The 20,350-nt window shown below is 46.5% G+C and overlaps 1 protein-coding gene across 2 annotated transcripts; it reads left to right on the top strand.

Moving 5' to 3' along the window:
* The first annotated feature begins 263 nt into the window (after positions 1 to 263).
* On the top strand, positions 264 to 18,496 carry LOC308580993 (DLA class I histocompatibility antigen, A9/A9 alpha chain-like). Of its 2 annotated transcripts, XM_081183392.1 has the most exons (7): positions 268 to 502; positions 7,185 to 7,460; positions 9,617 to 9,880; positions 14,354 to 14,638; positions 15,385 to 15,459; positions 16,314 to 16,343; positions 17,874 to 18,031. In XM_081183392.1, exons 1-6 carry the CDS (start codon positions 415 to 417, stop codon positions 16,331 to 16,333), a joined length of 1,008 nt encoding a protein of 335 aa, XP_081039518.1. In that variant the 5' UTR covers positions 268 to 414; the 3' UTR covers positions 16,334 to 16,343; positions 17,874 to 18,031. The 2 variants fall into 2 exon arrangements, with proteins under 2 accessions (XP_081039517.1, XP_081039518.1); XM_081183391.1 differs by lacking the exon at positions 16,314 to 16,343 and having other exon boundaries at positions 264 to 502; positions 17,874 to 18,496.
* Positions 18,497 to 20,350: the final 1,854 nt, after the last annotated feature.

Genomic DNA, 20,350 nt, shown 5'->3' with positions numbered 1-20,350 from the left:
ACGGGTTAGGGGGCAAAAATCCACGGGTTAGGGGGCGCAAATTACTTGCCTTGCCCCGGGTGCTGACAACCCACGCTACGCCACTGCGTCCTTCGCTCTCTCTCTGTGTGTGTTTATTTACGTCCCTGCTCTTACACGCGCCCCGTGACTTGCTCAGACGTACCCGGGTGGTTTCTTAGAAATCACCGGCTTGCATTTTCGACCTGGGAAGTAGCCAGCAGGGGGCAGAAAAGCGTCACAGACGGAGGTAAAGTTGTAAATAGGAACTGTTAAGAAACAGCAGAGCGCGCGAGCACGCAAGTATCCCCCAGAGAGACACCCATGCAGCCCGAGATGTCCCGGTTCTTGCCCGGATTCTAGTGGCCGCGAGTTCCCCGGGCTTCTTAGAGGGAATTGTGCAACGCGAAGCTGCTGATGGGTCTGCGCCGGTGGCCCGTCGGGCTGCTGCTGCTGCTGCCGCTGCTGCTGGGATCCGCTTCCTTCCTGCTGGGGGGCTGCGCAGGTGAGTGGCTTCTTCGGGGGTTAAATGTCGACCCGGGAACAGAATTGGCACCCAGTACGTGCGTGTGTTTGTCCGCAACACATTTACAGTGAGCGCGTTGGGGGAGAGTGGATTTGCAGACAATGCAATCCATACCTTAGCGCCTCTTTCGCCAGCAGAAAATGATCTATATTTGTTCAGGGCACCCCCTGCCCCCTCCTCCCACCCAGAGATTAGGGTGCTAAAAAGATAAAAACGTGTTTTCCTAAATATGTTTAGATGGGGGCGAACTTTCTTGTCCTTCTCACAACAATATCGCACTTATTAGTCACTTGCTGCACATAAAAAAGGTCTCCTTTGGAAATTCACGCACCATAGTTAGTCGTGCCCATTGGGTCTACTCTGTGTAGCAATGGCTGCAACCCTTACAAAAACTTCAAGCCCCAAAGGGGTATGGGGTATAACGCTATAAATGAATACACAGAGCTGGAGTCACAGCCCTCGCTTTCCCCTTGCAGAGCTATAATTCCCTGCGCCCTTTGCAAACTACAGTTCCCAGGACTTTTTTGGGGGGGGAGCCAGCTGCTTTCAATGTGTGTTGCATCTGCTTTAAATGTACGGCCCGTTTACCCCCCCCAGAAAATACTTCAGTGCTGCCTGGTTTGACCTGCCTCCCCCCCCCCCCCGGCTTTGGGAAAATAAGTATGGGAACTATAGTTTACCCTGGAAAGACCTAAATTGTCAGCAATTTAGAGTTCTTGTGGTTCTTTGGGAGCGGGGGAAATGTGCTTTGAATGTGCTTTAAAGGTCTGGTGTGTAGATGGGTGTTTGTGTGTGTTTGTGTGTGTGTGCGCGCGTGTGCGTGCGTGCTTTCTGTGTGTGTGCTTTCTGTGTTTTTCTGTTGTTTCTTTTCTGCCCAGCGCCTGGCAAACTACGAAACACACCTTGGAGAACCGTAGCAATAAGGCAGGGAAACTAAAGGCCACCTAAGAAACAAGCAAGAGGTAAAACCTTATCTCCCCTCCCTAGTTCCCAAAAGTCCCCCCATTCCTTCTCTTGATTTATTTACTGAATTTATTACATTTACCACACCACTTTTTCACCCAAGGAGCTGAAGGTGGAGTGTAGTTCTCCAGCTTCCCATTTTATCCTCACAACAACCCGGTGAGGTGGGCTGGGCTGAGAGACAATGTCTGGCCCAAGGTCACCCAGCAAGCTTCATGGCTGAGTGGGGATTCGAACCCAGCTCTCCCAGGTAACAAAGACCGACACTCTAACCCTCACACCACCTCCTTGCAGCCCTTTCCCGTCAGTTTATTTGGGCCTGGCTTGTCCTTGCAGGGATGATGAGATCAAAGAATCATAGAATTGCAGAGTTGGAAGGAACCACGATGGTCATTTAGTCAGTGGCGTAGCGTGGGTTGTCAGCACCCGGGACAGGGCAAGCAATTTGCGCCCCCTAACCTGTGGATTTGCGCCCCCTAACCCGTGGATTTGCGCCCCCTAACCCGTGGATTTGCGCTCCCTAACCCGTGGATTTGCGCCCCTAACCCGTGGATTTGCGCCCCCTAACCCGTGGATTTGCGCCCCCTAACCCATGGATTTGCGCCCCCTAACCCGTGGATTTGCACCCCCTAAGCCGTGGATTTGCCCCCCCTAACCCATGGATTTGCGCCCCCTAACCCCCAGATGTTGCGCCCGGTGCGGCCGGCCCCCCCTGCACCCCCCACGCTACGCCACTGCATTTAGTCCATCCTGAAATGCGGGAATATTTTGCCCAACGTGTGGCTCAAACTCACGACCCTGAGCTTAAAACTCTCATGCTCTACCAACTGAGCTACTAGCTGAGGTGCTAGATGATGGTGATGTTTTCAATTGTTAGCCGCTTGCTGCAAAAGGAGTCTGTAAGCAACTTGTTGTTGTTTAGTCATTTAGTCGTGTCTGTCTCTTCGTGACCCCCTGGACCAGAGCACGCCAGGCCCTCCTGTCTTCCACTGCCTCCCGCAGTTTGGTCAAACTCATGTTGGTAGCTTCAAGAACACTGTCCAACCATCTCGTCCTCTGTCGTCCCCTTCTCCTTGTGCGCTCCATCTTTCCCAACATCAGGGTCTTTTCCAGAGAGTCTTCTCTTCTCATGTGGTGGCCACAGTCTTGGAGCCTCAGCTTCAGGATCTGTCCTTCCAGTGAGCACTCAGGGCTGATTTCCTTCAGAATGGAGAGGTTTGATCTTCTTGCAGTTCATGGGACTCTCAAGAGTCTCCTCCAGCACCATAATTCAAAAGCATCCGTTCTTCGGCAATCAGCCTTCTTTATGGTCCAGCTCTCACTTCCATACATCACTACTGGGAAAACCATAGCTTTAACTATACGGACCTTTGTCTGCTTTTTAAGATGCTGTCTAGGTTTGTCATTGCTTTCCTCCCAAGAAGCAGGCGTCTTTTAATTTCGTGGCTGCTGTCACCATCTGCAGTGATCATGGAGCCCAAGAAAGTTAAATTTCTCACTGCCTCCATTTCTTCCCCTTCTATTTGCCAGTGGCCATGATCTTCGTAAGCAACTTACACCATTTTAAAAACCATAACATTAAGTTGGATGAATGAAAAAGTTAACAAAGGCCGTAGCATAAATTCCAGCCAAACAGCAGCGAGAAAATACAATATTGTTTTGGCCGCAAAATACAAATAACATCCAGCGACATCACCCTAATTTGTAAAGGTGTCTGGCGGAAGAGATAAGTTTTTGCCTGTCACTGAAAGATGACGGTGCCAGGCGGATTTTCCTGTCCCAGATCTGGCTGGGCTCTGCGGAGGACGCCCAAAGGAATTCAGGCAGGAACGCAGGTGCAAGTCGACTTTTCACGATATGCAAGGATTCAGTTGCACGGATGGGTTGCATTTATTGGGGCCTGTGCATTAATTGGCTTCCCGGTGGGCGAAACGGTTGTGGTAACAGGTACATTTCTGCATCTCTTTTACCTCTGGCCTCACTATTTACCCCCCTAAAAAACACCTCCATGTGTGAACACACAAACCGCTCAGGAAAGCAGTTTCTGCACCTCCTACATTAAATGCTATTTCTTGAAGCTTGTGGCATAAAAAAAGCTTCTTAATTTTTCAGGTGTCACAAGACTCTCTTTCCTCTTTGGTAAGTTTCACTTTCCAGGGTTAGTTGGATAGGCTCCAACATTGGGCGGGGGGTGGGGGGAACAATGCAAGTTGTAGTTTTAAAATCTGATTTTAAAGTTGTGTTTTAAACCTCCCCTCCCTGTGTCCTCTGCCCCTGGCGTGTTGCAGTCTTGATAACAACCACAACTGCACCCACCTGGTACAGCAACATTAGGTGTAGTTCAGCTCTTTGTTTGAAGGGAAAACAGCAGATCGGCAGAATAAAAAACAGGAAATGTCGAACCTTCCCCTGTACCACAATCTCCACCTCGGAACCACGTCTTCAAGCTGAGCTTTCCAGCGACCACACCGAGCTGAAAACTTCTGCTTTATGTTTTTCCTTGCGCAATATCCGTTTGGGGCAAACAAAGAGGACTAGAAAGTTTGTCACTATTTTGCGACATTTTAGTTGGTGGTAAAGTAAAATGTGCAGAAAACAGACGGCTGAATGAAAGGCATTGCCCTGCATTGCAGTGCTAACATCTCTAATATTATTCATTACCTTTTTAGATTCTTTTTCTCCCAGAGAAGGGACCCAAAGCAACTTGCAAAGCGCTATGGCCTTCAAAAGAAAGCAGAAAAGAACTGCTCTTTAATCCGATGGTCATTGGACTCAACTGACATTTGGGGTTTTTTTTACTTTTGATGTGATTGTGCCAATTTTCTTGCATGTGTGCTGTCCACGGTGATATTTTTTATTAGAGAGTGCATGGAACTGCAAGGAACATACTGTCAGCATCGCCCTTGAGCCAATGCCACCAACTGGACTCATCCACTTCAGCCCTGACTGGGCTAGGCGAGCTGGGTAGCACTTCCAGAGACCACCTTCTGCACAGGAACAGGTCAAAGTGCTGTGGACTCACAGCTTAGTGTTGTGAGCACCGGATTCACTCCCACAAGAAGACAGTCGTCGCACAGCAGAGTACAGCAGAGTCTAGCAGAGTATATAAACAACTCGGAGAGCAGCTCTGTAGAATATCTTCTTTATTCTATCTACAACTATTATACAACTATATACAGAGCTAAATAGGTCGAAGCATAAATGAATGCTGCACTGCACTGAGTCTGCAGCTGCTCTTAGCAGCAACCTTATCTCTACACATAATCTCTAACACTCAGTGTCTCTCTCTCTCTCTCCCCGACACTGACTGACTGACTGACTTGGTGCTGGAGCAGAATAAGTAGAGAGCAGAACACGCCTCCTCCTCTCTGGAGAATCAGCAGACTCCTCAGGAGATTCTTGGATATGGGAGGGGTGAAATCTCACATACGACCACATGTGAATTATGGCTAAAATACTGCATTTCTTCAAGTCAGCAAAGAGTGACAGCATTGATAGTTCAGGGTTTGAGCTCCATGTTGGACAAAGATTCATGGATCATGGAATCATAGAATCTTAGAGTTGGAAGGGACCCCAAAGGTCTTGGTCCAGTATATCTGAAGGAGCGTCTCCACCCCCATCGTTCTACCCGGACACTGAGGTCCAGCACCGAGGGCCTTCTGGCAGTTCCCTCACTGCGAGAAGCCAAGTTACAGGGAACCAGGCAGAGGGCCTTCTCGGTAGTGGCGCCCTCCCTGTGGAACACCCTCCCACCAGATGTCAAAGAGAACAACAACTACCAGGCTTTTAGAAGACATCTGAAGGCAGCCCTGTTTCGGGAAGCTTTCAATGTTTGATGTATTATAGTATTTTAATATTCTTTGGAAGCTGCCCAGAGTGGCTGGGGAACCCAGCCAGATGGGCGGGGTATAAATAAATTATTATTATTATTATTATTATTATTATTATTATTATTATTATTATTTCCAACTCACTGCAATGCAGGAATCTCAACTAAAGCACCCATGACAGAAGGCCCTCCAACCTCTGCTTAAAAACCTCCAAGGAAGGAGAGCCCACCAGCTCCCGAGAGAGACTGTCCCACTGTCAGACAGCTCTTACTGTTGGAAAGTTCTTCCGGATATTTAGTCAGAATCTCCTTTATTGAAACTTGAAGCCATTGGTTTGAGTCCTACCCTCCCGAGCTGAAGAAAACAAGCACGCTCCATCTTCCATGGGACAGCCCTTGAGATATTTGAAGATGGATCTCCTATCTCCTCTCTGTCTCCTCTTTTCCAGGCTACTCAGCTCCTTCAACCATTCCTCATAAGGCTTGGCTTCCAGACCCTTGATCATCTTAGTTGCCCTCCTCTGTGTGGGATGTGAAACACAAGAGCAGTCAAGTACAACATTCCTAGAGTGAACATGTTTACACATGGGGAGGGATGCTTGTCCAGCCAGCAGGTAAACTTCCTGTTTCCTTCTGGGCTGGGACAGACTTCCTCTGCATGTGACTAGAGGTGGGCGTGGCCTCACCTGTGCAGGTAACGACAAAAGCACAGGGCAAGACAGCCATCTTTCTCTCTATGACTACTATCGTCGAAGAAGCAACATCTGATTAGCCAAAGATGCTCTCTTGGCCTCCAGCCAAGAGAAGACAAAAGGGACTGTCTCCTTATGGGATAGTTTCCAGGTGTATGTTACTTTTCTAAGCTTCTGGGATCCGATTGTGAACATAATCTTCTTTTATAGAAGACTGTGTCATGTCTTATCTTTTATATGAGGGAATAACGGGAAAATACCAGAACGGTTATTATAGAGGCTTTAGCGAGCCTGAGCAAACGCATCCGCCGTGAGTTTAAAAGGGGGAATGTTACTCTGCTAAGTTGTGAACTTGTTTACTGTTATGTACTGAGTTGAATAGGATCCAAACTGCAGCAGTCTGATTGGTCCTAGAACAATAGGATTCAGAATGCAGCAGTCTGATTGGTCCTAGAACAATGCAGCAGTATGATTGGTTGGCAGGAACCACCCAATCATGCTCCAGATATAAGTGAATCCACAACCTGAATGGCTTACAGTAGAATTCCAGAATTAGCCAATCATGTGCAGCCCATTGTGTAAATAATGTATATAAAGCAGATACTTTGAGGGGACATTCAATTCATTCCTCCTCAGTGGAGCCAGTATGGTGTAGTGGTTAAGAGCGGTAGTCTCGTAATCTGGGGAACCGGGTTTGCGTCTCCGCTCCTCCACATGCAGCTGCTGGGTGACCTTGGGCTAGTCACACTTCTTTGAAGTCTCTCAGCCCCACTCACCTCACAGAGTGTTTGTTGTGGGGGAGGAAGGGAAAGGAGAATGTTAGCCGCTTTGAGACACCTTCGGGTAGTGATAAAGCGGGATATCAAATCCAAACTCTTCTTCTTCTTCTCACCACTATGAGCTGAATAAAGAGCATGAAATCACTTTGCGACTCTGAGTATATTTCATTTACACAAGTTGGAAAGGCTATAATCAAACAATATATCCTCTCCTGCTTCCCTGATCATTCCCACACTCTGCGCATGTTCTAGCTTGTCAACATCCTTCCTAAATACTTAGAAATCTTTAGCTGAGCTTCCTGCGTTGCCGGGGGTCGGACTAAATTGCCCTCAGAGATACCTTCATTTTATGATTCTACTGGAGTCCTAATTCTGCCCCTCTCTGTCTTCCTTTCCAGGCTCCTCCTCGCACTCCTTGCGCTATTTCTACACGAGGGTGTCTGAGCCAGGCCAGGGGCTGCCCCAGTTCACCGCTCAGGGGTCCGTTGATGACCACATCTTCATTCAGTACGACAGTGAGAGGAAAAGGGCCTTTCCTCAGGTGCCCTGGGTCCAGAAGGTGGGGCAGGACTACCCCCATTACTGGGACAATATGACCCAGATCTTTCGGGACGCTGAGGAAGTCTTCCGGGTCGTTCTGGAGAGTGTGCAGCGTGACCACGAGCAGAGCACAGGTGAGTGGGTGCTGCAAGGGGCGGCAAGTCCCCCTCCCCAATATTTATCCCTCCCCTGGTCAGGAAATGGGGAGCAGGGGGACGGCAACTGGGAGAAGAGGAAGGAGGAGCTCTGCTCTGCACAGAAGCTCCTTCTCCTTCCATGCACCAAGCAGTTTGACTGTAACCTTAGCAGCACCCAAGTGACCGCCCTGGGGTGCAAGCTTGGGCAGTGTGTCTGGAGGTCCTGCACTGCTCAGACGGCAAGACCCCCCTCTCAGCCTTGCTGATGTGCTCCAAAGGAAAGCAGAGCAAGACGTTTGGTACCAACTGAGCTGCAGGAGTTGCCCGAAGGAGGCGTACAAGGCGCCATTCAACCATCCTCAGGACTCCACTCTGGATTTATGTAGAGTTTGCTCCTGAGAGCCTTTTCTTCTCCGCAAGTCAGCAGAGGTTTAGGATCAGCGTTTTCCTTCTCCTCCATGGTCTCCCTTCCCTGGTGGATGAGCCCCACCTGCCCCTCACTTCTTTCTGTGACATGTGCAGAAACTGCCTTATTTACGGCTGGCCCCACACTTGGTCAGGGATGCGGGTGGAGCTGTGGGTTAAACCACAGAGCCTAGAACTTGCCAATCAGATGGTCAGTGGTTCAAATCCCCACGACGGGGTGAGCTCCCGTTGCTCGGTCCCTGCTCCTGCCAACCTAGCAGTTCGAAACCACGTCCAAGTGCAAGCAGATAAATAGGTATGGCTCTGGAAGGAAGGTAAAAGGCCTTTCCGTGCGCTGCTCTGGTTCGCCAGAAGCGGCTTAGTCATGCTGGCCACATGACCCGGAAGCTGTACGCCGGCTCCCTCGGCCAATAAAGCGAGATGAGCACCGGCAACCCCAGAGTCGGTCACGACTGGACCTAAGGGTCAGGGGTCCCTTTACCTTTACCACACTTGGTCTCATCTGCTCGATCCACCGGGGCCTGTCTTCGCATGCAGGGGAAGCCCCTATTTACACTTGCCTGTAAATCCCACCGAAATCAAAGGGACTTGCTTCTGCATGGACAAGTACAGTCATACCTCGGGTTAAATATGCTTCAGGTTGAGCGACCCGGAAGTAACGGAACGTATTACTTCCGGGTTTCGCCGCTCGCGCATGCGCAGACGCTCAAAATGACGTCACGTGCATGCACGGAAGCGGCGAGACGCTACCCACGCATGCAGACACAGGTTGCGTTCGCTTCAGGATGCAAACGGGGCCCTGGAAAAGATCCCGTTCACATCCAGAGGTACCACTGTACATAGGATTGCACTGTCGGAACTTGAGTGACGTTAAACTTGGAGGTAAACAGAAAATGTTCGTTGCTTTCCATGGAGAAAAAATGACCTGTTTTCAATCCTGAGCATCTCTAAGTAGGGATGAGAGAGATTCCTGCCTGAAAGCAACTGCAAGTAAAAACTTGGTGCTGATGATGCTTAGCTAGAGGAACCAACAGCGGGGTGGGAGGGTGGGAGCCACCACCGAGAAGGCCCTCTGCCAGGGTCCCTGTAACCTCAGTGAGGAAACCGCCAGAAGGCCCTCGGAGCTGGAATCATAGTTGGAGGGGACCCTGAGGGTCTTTTAGTCCAACCCCCTGCAACGCAGGGATCTTTTGTCCGCCATGGGATTTGAACCCACAACCCTGAGATTAAGAGTTTCGCGCTCTACCGACTGAGCTATCCAGTCTGCCTCTTCTTCCCCAAGGTGAAAAATAATCAAATCTTGGATTTAAATAAACATTCACATTATCAGCATCAGAAAATGTTTAGAAGATAGTGAAATATGATGGTGTATTTACTTTTATTTTTAGGTTTTTAGGTTTGATGCTATGTTATTAATAACTTTTTCTGTTAAGAGATAGCAAAGTGGGTGAAAATAGAAACAAACCAGAAGCGCAAGTTGGGGGAAGCCTTGGAGGGGAAGGAGGGAGGAATATATAGTAAATGTTAAGAATTTGAGATGTATGTAATGAATGAAAAAGAAAAATGAATTATTTTTAATAATAATAATAATAATAATAATAATAATAATAATAATAATAATAATAATATCTTTGCCAAACCTCTTCTGTGGGTTTGTGGGGGTTTCACCTGCTCCGGTCCCCCAATCTGTCTCCCCTGTCCCACTGACTTCTTGCCCCTTCTCCCAGGCCTGCATACCTGGCAGGTCAGGTACGGCTGCGAGTTGAGCCAAGAAGGCCGCCAAGGAGCGTACGAGCAGGAAGCCTATGATGGGACGGTCTACCCCGACCTTGACCTGGAGTCTCTCTCCTGGATGGCAGTCGAGAGAGGAGCCCAGGTGAACCAGACTGGAAACCAGACGGTCTCTGTGATGGCTTACGTGGGGAAGGAGGACTGCATTGCGTGGCTGCGGAGATACCTGGACTACGGGAAGGAGGCTTTGCTGAGGACAGGTGGGTGTTTGTGTGAGGGCAGGTGCAGGGAGATGGGAACAAGACTTGTGTTGAGTTGGGTGTGTGTGCTGAAATTCTTTCATATTCTACCCAGCATAAACCCATCCTATACCACACTGCAAAGGTGATGGGAGCCAAGAGCTGCCTAATAATAATAATAATAATACAGTGGTGCCTCGCAAGACGAAAACAATCCGTTCTGTGATTCTCTTCGTCTAGCGGTTTTTTCGTCTTGCGAAGCAAGCCCATTGAAGGATTGGCGGATTAGCTGATAAGCATCTTAGCGGCTTAGAAAAAGGGGGGGGAGGAAAAAAACCCGCAGGAACTCGCAAGACATTGTCGTCTTGCGAAGCAAGCCCATAGGAAATTCGTCTAGCGAAGCACCTCCAAAACGGAAAACTCTTTCGTCTAGCGAGTTTTCCGTCTTGCGAGGCATTCGTCTTGCGGGGCACCACTGTAATACAGTCATAGTTCTTGTTACGTTTGCTTCATGATATGTTTTTTCAGGTTGTGTCCCGCAGCGCCCTGGAAGTACCGGAAAGGGTTACTTCCGGGTTTCGCTACCTGCGCATGCGCAGATCCGCAAAATGACATCATGCACATGCGCAGATGTGGCGCAGATGCGGATTGCGTTCCTTTTAGGTTGCGAACAGGGCTCTGGAATGGATCCTGTTCTCAACCAGAGGTACCGGTGTAATAATAATAATAAACGACAGCTTAGGGGGTGGCAGAGAGGACACACTTCTAGAATATTTATCCCGATCTTTTGAAATAAATAAAGAATCTCAGGAAGCAAGAGGGCAAAAACTTTTAAAAAATAATGGTGGGGTGGGGTGGGAAATATAATTTATTTAGGAGACCTTTGCAAGCAGATGAAAACATTATCAGGAATTTAATCTCACTTGTAATGTAACAAATATGATGGATAATATGGACTGATATAAAATATAGATTATAGAAAAATATGCAGTTGTAAATGTTGACAATAGGACCCATGGAGGGGTTGGGGGGAAATCTCAAGATTCAGAGTAATCTCTATATATGGATACACATCTGGATTGTTATAATTTTGTATTTGTAAAATCAAACGAAAATGATTTTTTAAAAAATGAAATAAAGAACGCAAGCATAGTGGAGACAGACCGGACCAAGTTTTCAACTTGAAAGGGTTTAAATCTCTCTTCTTAATGTTGAGAACCTTCAGGCTGGATATATCAGAACATGTGCAGACTGCCACACCTTTGAATTATCCTCTTTGCACCACCCCGCCGTAAATAAAAGCCTCAGCCCTATGGAAAGTCATAAAAACACTAACAATGTATTTTATGGCTTCACGTCTTCCTGAAATTCTTGCTGGACCTGCTGGTTAACTCTTATGTCGCCTCCATTCCAAGGAGTTGAGGCCTTTTGTGGAATAATGTGGAACATTATTGTATTCACCCAATGATTCATGTTTTGCCAGATATGAAGGGGCTGAGGTTCAGAGCTTTCCTGTAAAATTGGCTAGAGAAAAAACTGAGATCACTTACTTTCTGTGCCTTGGCAATAAGCTGCAACCACATGCACATGCTCAGACACCATTTCATACTTAGATTTTGTACTTTTGTAGCTTGGATAGTAGTTACAAACCTGTCTTACTTTTGCTTCATTTTGCTACTGTAATTGCTGCTTTGAGACCCAGATTATGTAAGTAAACACTGCTTTTATTTCTTCACAAAACAATGTGTGTATGATTGCTTTTAAGTGGGGGAGAAGAGGGATAATACAGTGGTACCTTGGTTCTCAAACTTAATCCGTTTCAGAAGTCCGTTCCAAAACCAAGGTGCGCTTTCCCATAGAAAGTAATGCAAAATGGATTAATTCGTTCCAGACTTTTAAAAACAGCCCCTAAAGTAGCAATTTAACATGAATTTTATTATGTAAAGAGACCATTGATCCATAAAATGAAAGCAGTAAACAATGTATTGCAGTCACACAATCAATCAATCAATCAATCAGTAGCTGAACTGGGTTCCACACACTCACAAAAAAAGAAAGGAAAAGAGCCACAGAAAACTGCAAAATAAATCACAAAAACAGACATACCTCAGCATAACATTCAAAATGTAAGTGTGGCACTCAAATCAGAAGCGTAACACTCAAAACAGAGCACATTCGGCTTCTGAAAAAAGTTTGCAAACCGGAAACTTCCAGGTTTGCAGCATTTGGGTTCCGTTCCATGTTGTTCAACTACAAAGCCATTCGAGAACCAAGGTACCACTGTACCAAGAAAATCCAGTCTGCCTGAAAGCATCCTGGATTATTGTTTCTAGAAGGTTAAAGCAACCTTGTCTTAGCTTCTAAGCTTAAATTGGCAAAGGATGGTACTCTGCTGATCTCACTTACATGAGCGAGGGAGGATAATAACTAAACTACCATAGATACTCGAGTGTAAACCAACCTGAATATAAGTCAAGGCACCTAATTTTAGCACAAAAAACTGGGAAAACATTGACTGGAGTATAAGCTGGTTCACCACACCACAAACCACAAACCTTTCCCAACTGCAGCTCCTGTGCCTCTTGGCTTATACTCGTCCCTCCGCCACCACCGCCCGTCTCACTCAAGTATAAGCCAAGGGGGGCTTTTTCAGCATAAAAAATGTGCTGAAAAAGTCGGCTTATACTCAAGTATATACAGTATATATCCTGTCCTATTGTTTAAATCCATTCCTACACCTCATGGGGACCTCTCAGGGCAGGCAGGAGGACTATGAAGGAGTTCTGTCTTTTCTAGAGCTGTTTGGTTCCCACATCCCCGGCCCTTAAATTCATAAAGTGTGAGGGGAAATGAAGGTGAAAAAGTCTTGGAGCACAAAAAGCTGCAAGTCCAGCATTTGCTCTATGGAAGTCAAGAACTAGGAGCTGCGCTTGGAGGAATCTGAACCAATTCAGCCACTGAATTGGAACGGATGACATTTGCCCCTTGACCAACAGGAAGGACACTGGGAGAGACTCACGACCGCCAGCCTCTCAAGATGCAAAGGAAGAGATCCTGGTGCTTGGAGGTTCTTCTCTTTTTGGTCTCCTGGTGTGGGACACTTTATTGGTTTATTTATTTATAGTTTTCAAATTTATACATTTAACTAATTTTATAATCATTTTGACATTTCAAAACTTGACTTCCTTTCCCCCTCTTTCTGCGGTTTTTAATATCTCCTGCATATCCAAATTAACTTAATTTGCTCATTTATTCATCTTTTTTTACAAATATACTCTTATAAAACTGCAGGTTATTACAATAATCCTCCCAATGTTTTTATCTGTTTGCAATTTATCCATAAATATTCAACAAACCATTTCCATTCTTTTATAAAAGATTTATTATCTAGTTTCCTTATTCTTCTGATAAATTTCACCATTTCTGCATATTCCTTAAGTTTTTGCATCCGTTCTTCCTTTGCTGGGACTTCTGCTTCTTTCCATTTTGGGGCAAGTAACCTTCTTGCTGCTGTAGTCACGTACATGAATAAGTTTCTAGACATTTTAGGTAGTTCTGTCCCTATAACTTCCAAAAGAAAAGCTTCTGGGTTGTTTTTTTTTACAAAGGTTATTTTAAACATCCTTTTCAATTCATTAGATATCATTTCCCAGTAACCTTACTACAAGACCACCACATATGATAAAAAGAACCTTCTTTTTCTTTACATTTCCAACATTTGTTTGATTTAGATTTATACATTTTTGCCAGTTCACTCGGTGTTAGATATCAATGACATATCATTTTCATATCATTTTCTCTTAAATCATAATATGCTGTAGATTTTATATCCATATTCCACAATCATCCCCATGCTTCTATGTCTATATTATGCCCAATATCTATTGCCCAATGTATCATTGAGGATTTTACTTGCTCATCCTTTACATTTCCAACACTTATTTGGTTTAGATTTATACATTTATACTCGGTGTTAGATACCACCGATAAATCACTTTCGTATCATTTTCTCTTAGACCATAACATGTTGTAAATTTTATATCCATATTCCACAAGTTCTTAGTCAAATACAAGAACCATCAAACACTTCTGGCGAGACGCTCGGACATTGCCGTATCCTATATATTTTCTGATATCTTCAGGGGTATTTCAGACTGTTTCTTCCATTCATGCTGTGGTCAGTAAGGAGCCTACTACTTGGCTGTGGTGCAGGGTAGAGCCTAAGTCCATGTCCAAAGATAATAGGGCTGGGGCAGGATTTGGACAAAGGGATTGGCCTGTAATTGCGGATATAATGGGGAATACCCTATTCCAAAAGTTTTTAACATGGGGGCATTTCTGCCAAATGTGAATAAATGAACCAAGTTTTCCACAACCCTTCCAACATAAAGAGAAAAGGGAGGGATTAATTTTTGCCAGCTTGACAGGAGTGTGGGGACATTTGAGGAGGACACGGCCTGCTTGCCTCTGAGGACGCCTCTGTCATTTCCGCAGAGCCTCCGGTCGTGAAGGTGACAAGTAAGGAGGACTCCAAAGGCCCGGCCACCCTCGTCTGCCGAGTTTACGGCTTCTACCCAAAGGAGATCAATGCCTACTGGAGGAAAGACGGAGAGGCCTGGGTGCAGGATACCTTCCGCAGAGTTGCCGCCCCCAATTCGGACGGGACCTACCATGCCGTGCTCGGTATTAAAACCAGCCCCAAGGAGAGGAAACGCTTCCAGTGCCACGTGGAGCACGAAGCCCTGCCCAAACACCTGGATGTGGCCTGGCAGGAGCCTGGTGAGAGGCAGCGGGGAGCAAAGGCTTATGGGAGGTGAATTTTCACCCGGGGAAGGAAGAGGGACGACACCAAGGAGCTGGCAGCATTGCAGCTGATATTGACAACCTCCAACTGGAGACAAACATTTCCTATTTGCTGATATGATTGAGGTCTTGTGCAAGCCTTGAGAGGTGATGAGATGGAGGGGGGCCCTTTCTTAGATGATGATGATGATGATAATTTATTATTTATATCCCATCCATCTGCCTAGGTTTCCCCAGTCACTCTGGGTGGCTCCCAACAGAATATTTAAAATGTGATAAAGCATCAAACATTAAAAACTTCCCTAAACAGGGCCACCTTCAGATGTCTTCTAAAAGTCAGATAGTTGCTTATTTCCTTGACATCTGATGGGAGGGTGTTCCACAGGGTGGGCGCCACTACCGAGAAGGCCCTGTGCCTGGTTTCCTGTAACCTCACTTCTCTCAGCGAGGGAACCGCCAGAAGGCCCTTGGAGCTGGACCTCAGTGTCCCAGTAGAACGATGGGGGTGGAGATGCTCCTTCAGGTATACTGGGCCAAGGCTGTTTAGGGCTTTAAAGGTCAACACCAACACTTTGAATTGTGCTCAGAAACATACTGGTTACCTCCCCGAATCCCTATGAATTTCACGAGCTCCCAGGTCCTGTGGCCTCCCCCGTAAGAGGACATTTTTGTTCTGGGTTTCCCGTCAGTCATTTCTCTCCTTTCTTCTCTTCAACCTTCAGTGTTCGACAGCTGGCTTCTAATTCTATGCATCATGGGGGCTGTAGTCTTTGTTGTCGGCATCTCCGTGGGCATCAGTAAGTACCATGTACCCTCCAAGTTTCCCGATTTTCCGAGGACAGTCCCAGAATTACGAAAGCCACACCGGCTTCTGACAAGATCGCAGAATGTCCCAATTTTCCCTGCCGGTGCTGCTGCCATTATGCTTTGCTAGGAGGATTAGTCGAGGAAGCATCCCATAGCCTCTCCATGGCTGCCACTGCCAGCCTCCTCCCATGGGCAGCTCATCGTGGCTGCTGGAGAGCGGGCAAGGAGGAGAGAATCTGCCACCACCAAGGCACAGCCCTGCACATGATGCGCCAGCTCTAAGGGGCAGATAAGAGGGTAGGGCCGCCCCAGGCAGTAAATCGACTAAATAATAAAATAAAATAAAATTTTGATTGGAGGGTTTTCTCAGGACAGTGGAGGGCAGTGTGTCCTCTTAGTGTGGTTGTGGTGGCACTTTTCCGGAAGGGTCAGAGGCAGAAAGGGTCATGTTTGAGGAAATCAGGTAGTGCTTGGAATCTGGAAGACTTCCTACCTTTACTAGTGACAGGTTCCTGGGGTGTCTGCCAGGATATTTCCCCAGGTGCTTCCTCACAAGAGAGGGTGAGACTGGACAAACTCCGTTGCATCCCTTTCCGTCCGGAAGAATCGTTGTCATGAGTAAAATGACTAGAGGCTTCAGAATCTATAACCCACTTGTTTGACTAGGTCTCACGACTGTTCACTGTTAAGCTCTTTACTTATGAAAGAAAACTTTTCTCGTTGTTCCTTTTCATTTGGCCACTTAAAATGTAGGGGGTTTCTGTGACTTTTGGGCTTTGCAAGCCTTGGCTGTGTGCCCTCCCTTGTGGCAAGTGAAACTCATAATTTGATTCTCTCTCTGCAGAGATGTGGCAAAGACACTAAGCTGTGCCAAGTAAGTGAGATGTCCCTCTTTGCGAGTTTTTCCTCCGGCATGGAACAGGCCTAGGGTGGGAGACGGGCATAAGGGAGGATTTGTTCAGGGCCTGTGTGAACTTGTGAACAAGGTCCCTGTAAAACTGGAGACAGAAAATAAAATACTCTAACCGAAAGGTAACGGCATTTAAACCTCCCATGCTCCCAGAAAACAGAAGCTTACGTTAAGGGGAAATTGAGAGAGGGGCAATTCACAGTATTCTGTCCTTCACCAGAAGCAGTGAAAACAGACCTTCTGCTGGCCTGTATGTCTGAAACTGCCGTCGCACACACCTGCATAGAACCACCTCCCTTATTTCCTTTGAGTGCCTTCTCAAAACTCACCTTCTTCCGCGATGTATTTGGCTCAGGCCTGCTCCTGCCAATGCCCTACTGCTGGCTTCCCCAACCTGGTGCCCTCCAAAAGCTTATGGCCTCAGCCAGTGAGGCCAACAGGGAGAGATGAAGGGAAGGTGAGCCTTTAGCAGCTTTAAGCAATGTTTATCCAGTCTACACGGGACAAGTTGGAGTTGCTGTTGGATCCATCCATCAACCTCTGATGGATGATTTAGGAGGATTGGGTCCAGCATCGCTTTTGCTGTGTGTGCATGCCAGTATCCTGCAACGGAGTGAGCTCCCGTTGCTCTGTCCCAGCTCCTGCCAACCTAGCAGTTTGAAAGCATGCCTGTGCAAGTAGATAAATAGGTACCACTGTGGTGGGAAGGTAAACAGTGTTTCTGTGCACTCTGGTTTCTGTCACGGTGTCCATTGTGCCAGAAGTGGTTTAGTCATGCTGGCCACATGACCTGGAAAGCTGTCTGTGGACAAACGCTGGCTCCCTCACCCTCAAAGCGAGATGAGCACCACACACCATAGTCACCTTTGACTGGACTTAACCGTCCAGGGGTCCTTTACCTTTACCTATAGGTTGTCTAATGGAGGCAAATGTATAGAAACCAGTGGTATGTATGTTTTGTATTGTTTCCTGCTTGGCAGGTGGTTGGACTCGATGGCCCTTGTGGTCTCTTCCAACTCTATGATTCTATTAATTGCATGTCATGCTATGCAGCAAAGTGAGCTCCTTTGCTCTGGAGCAAAGCGCAGGAGGCCAACGCTTCTGATGTGTTGGTTGGGTAGCGCCCCCCACCCCCATCCATAACAAGCCTCACCTGTTGTAGATAGGTAGCCTCACCTGGATACTTTTGCCCAGAAGGTGCCCTTTTGATCTTTGCTTCCTGCACATTTCATTAAAAAATTCCTTCCAGTAGCACCTTAGAGACCAACTAAGTTTGTTCTTGGTATGAGCTTTTGTGTGCATGCACAGATACCAACACAGCTACCTGCCTGTACATTTCATGTGCGTCTTGATCATGCCCAGGGATGGAGTCCTCTGCAAGGGGAGTTGGGTTGGATTAGATGCTCTGACTCTGTTATTCAGATGCCCCCGTCCTTTGTCAGCTTAACTGTGCTTAGTTCACCTGACACCCTCCTGTGTGTTTTTCTGCAACAGATATGTCGGCTGGAAGAGCAGCAGAAACAGAGGAACCTCTCTGACATCTGAGCAGAGAGGTGGGTAGATCGCCCTACTCATGAGGAGCTATTTTGCCTGCCCAATGGCAGGACAGCGAATAAGAGAGAGCTTTGTGTGGACAGTATGGGGCTGTTCAAGGAAGAGACACAAGCTCAATTGCAGAATTCCAGTAATGGGCCTCAGGACACCAGATGGAGGAAGCTGTTTAAAGGATTGCGTCAAGCCAACAAGTTGAAAAATACTTGGCCCTACAATGGGCTGATCTTTGTGCTTCCTGTCGCAAATGGGATTTCTTTAGACCTTTCCCCCTCTTCTTCTGATTTAAGGATTTGGGGCTTTGTTCTGCAGGGAGAAGCACATGGGAACTTTGCATAATTTTTTACTGCTCTCCATCATACTATATTTTTGGGTGGCAGTGTTCTTTTTAAAAAAAAGAAAAATACTGTTTGTGACTCTATGCCACATGTTGGTGCCAAGAATTCTAAGCTAGAAGAACCGTAGTTTGATCCTGCAGAAGGCAGCTTTAGATGTTCCTAAATCTTATTATTTTTCAATGCTTAGCTAAATTATGGTGGTGATGAGGAAATGATTTTAATAATACAGTGGTACCTTGGGTTAAGAACTTAATTCGTTCCGGAGGTCTGTACTTAACCTGAAACTGTTCTTAAACTGAAGCACCACTTTAGCTAATGGGGCCTCCTGCTGCCGCCGCGCCGCCAGAGCACGATTTCTGTTCTCATCCTGAAGCAAAGTTCTTAACCTGAAGCACTATTTCTGGGTTAGCGGAGTCTGTAACCTGAAGCGTATGTAACCCGGGGTACCACTGTAATAATAATAATAATAAACCTGGAACAGTGGCCTCCAGCAAATGCTGCTGTTAATGCTTTAAAAGAAATACAAGAGATTCTATAGATGGTTCCCTGCATCTATCTGTAGTTTGGCGATGAGTGTGAAGCCCTCAGGATGTAATCAGAGCTGATGACTGGCTGACTTGGTTTATTCCCCACTTTAACATCAACTGACATGGAAAGCATTGACACACACCTGTATCTGCTCCCTAAAAAAAAGCTAAACAACTTTGATCTGAAACACCCCCCCAAAAAGGGGTAGATTACTGCCAGTTTTTTATTCTGCGAGTGGATCTCAGTCTATTAGGAGTTGGACGTCTCTGTGCTACACCAATCAAACTTGTTCAAATCAAGGAGGTGATGATTACCTGTGTTTTTATAATTTTATCATAGTATTGCAATAACATTTCATCAGACTCTCATGCCACAAGGTTCTGTGTGTTTTGCTGCAACAGCTACCTGTCTGGAATTTGTCACAGCTGTTTCATTTCCACCTCCCAGGATTAAAAATATATATTGTATGCAAATCAGGAAGCTGAGGCTATTTTACTTACAGCGTTTCTCTCCTGCTCTTAGGCCAAAAAAGGGTCCTAAAGCAGCTTACAAATGTCAGCAATAAGACGGTCCCTGCATTCAGGCTTATACTAAAAAAGACACAACACAAAAGGAAAAGGGGTTGGGTGGGAGGAGGAAAAAAGGAAGTTTAAGATACTATCTGGCAATGGACACCACTCACTATTAATGACATTTTTGGCCCAGGTGAAAGGATTGCAAAGCTGCATAGGATGCAGGACAACAGGCCCCATTTTGCCCTGAGAGAAGGAAAAGGAGGGATGGGGTGGTTTATGTTTAGGAGAAGTGTCAAATTGTAAACCATCCAGGGTGGCTAAGCAAAAAGGCAGGATATAAATGAAATACAATCAATTTATTACTTAACAGAACTGGGTGTATCAAGTGAGGTCATGTCTGTGTCCCTATGATCCTGCTCTCCCCCCTCCTCCCTACATCATTTCCTTCCCACACTACTCAGATTCCCTCCCTACTTTTTCGACGGAAATTCTGAAATCGAAATTTAAAACCATTCAACAAAGCAATGATACAGGAAAACTGAGCTACGGGCAACGTTCGAAGTGTGTCATGCTTTAAAAGCCTGTCAGAACAACAACAAAAATTCCCTCTTGGCAGTTGTCGACCACCTCATCTCTGGAAAGCAGAGGGAGAAAAGTCATCTGCGGAGGAGAGGACGGGAGAAGACCCCACTTCAGGGTCCCAGGCCACAGAGGACTTTCAAAAGTGAAATATACACAGTCGCAAAGTGATTTCATGCTCTTTATTCAGCTCATAGTGGTGAGGAGGAATGAATGAATGTCCCCTCAAAGTATCTGCTTTATATACATTATTTACACAATGGGCTGCACATGATTGGCTAATTCCGGAATTCTACTGTAAGCCAATCAGGTTGTGGATTCGCTTCTATCTGGAGAATGATTGGGTGGTTTCTGCCAACCAATCATACTGCTGCATTGTTCTAGGACCAATCAGACTGCTGCGTTTTGGATCCTATTGTTCTAGGACCAATCAGACTGCTGCAGTTTGGATCCTATTCAA

This window comes from Podarcis bocagei (assembly GCF_964188305.1).
Source record: "Podarcis bocagei genome assembly, chromosome: 2".
Lineage (NCBI taxonomy): Eukaryota > Metazoa > Chordata > Lepidosauria > Squamata > Lacertidae > Podarcis > Podarcis bocagei.
This window is presented reverse-complemented; position numbering and strand designations above follow the sequence as displayed.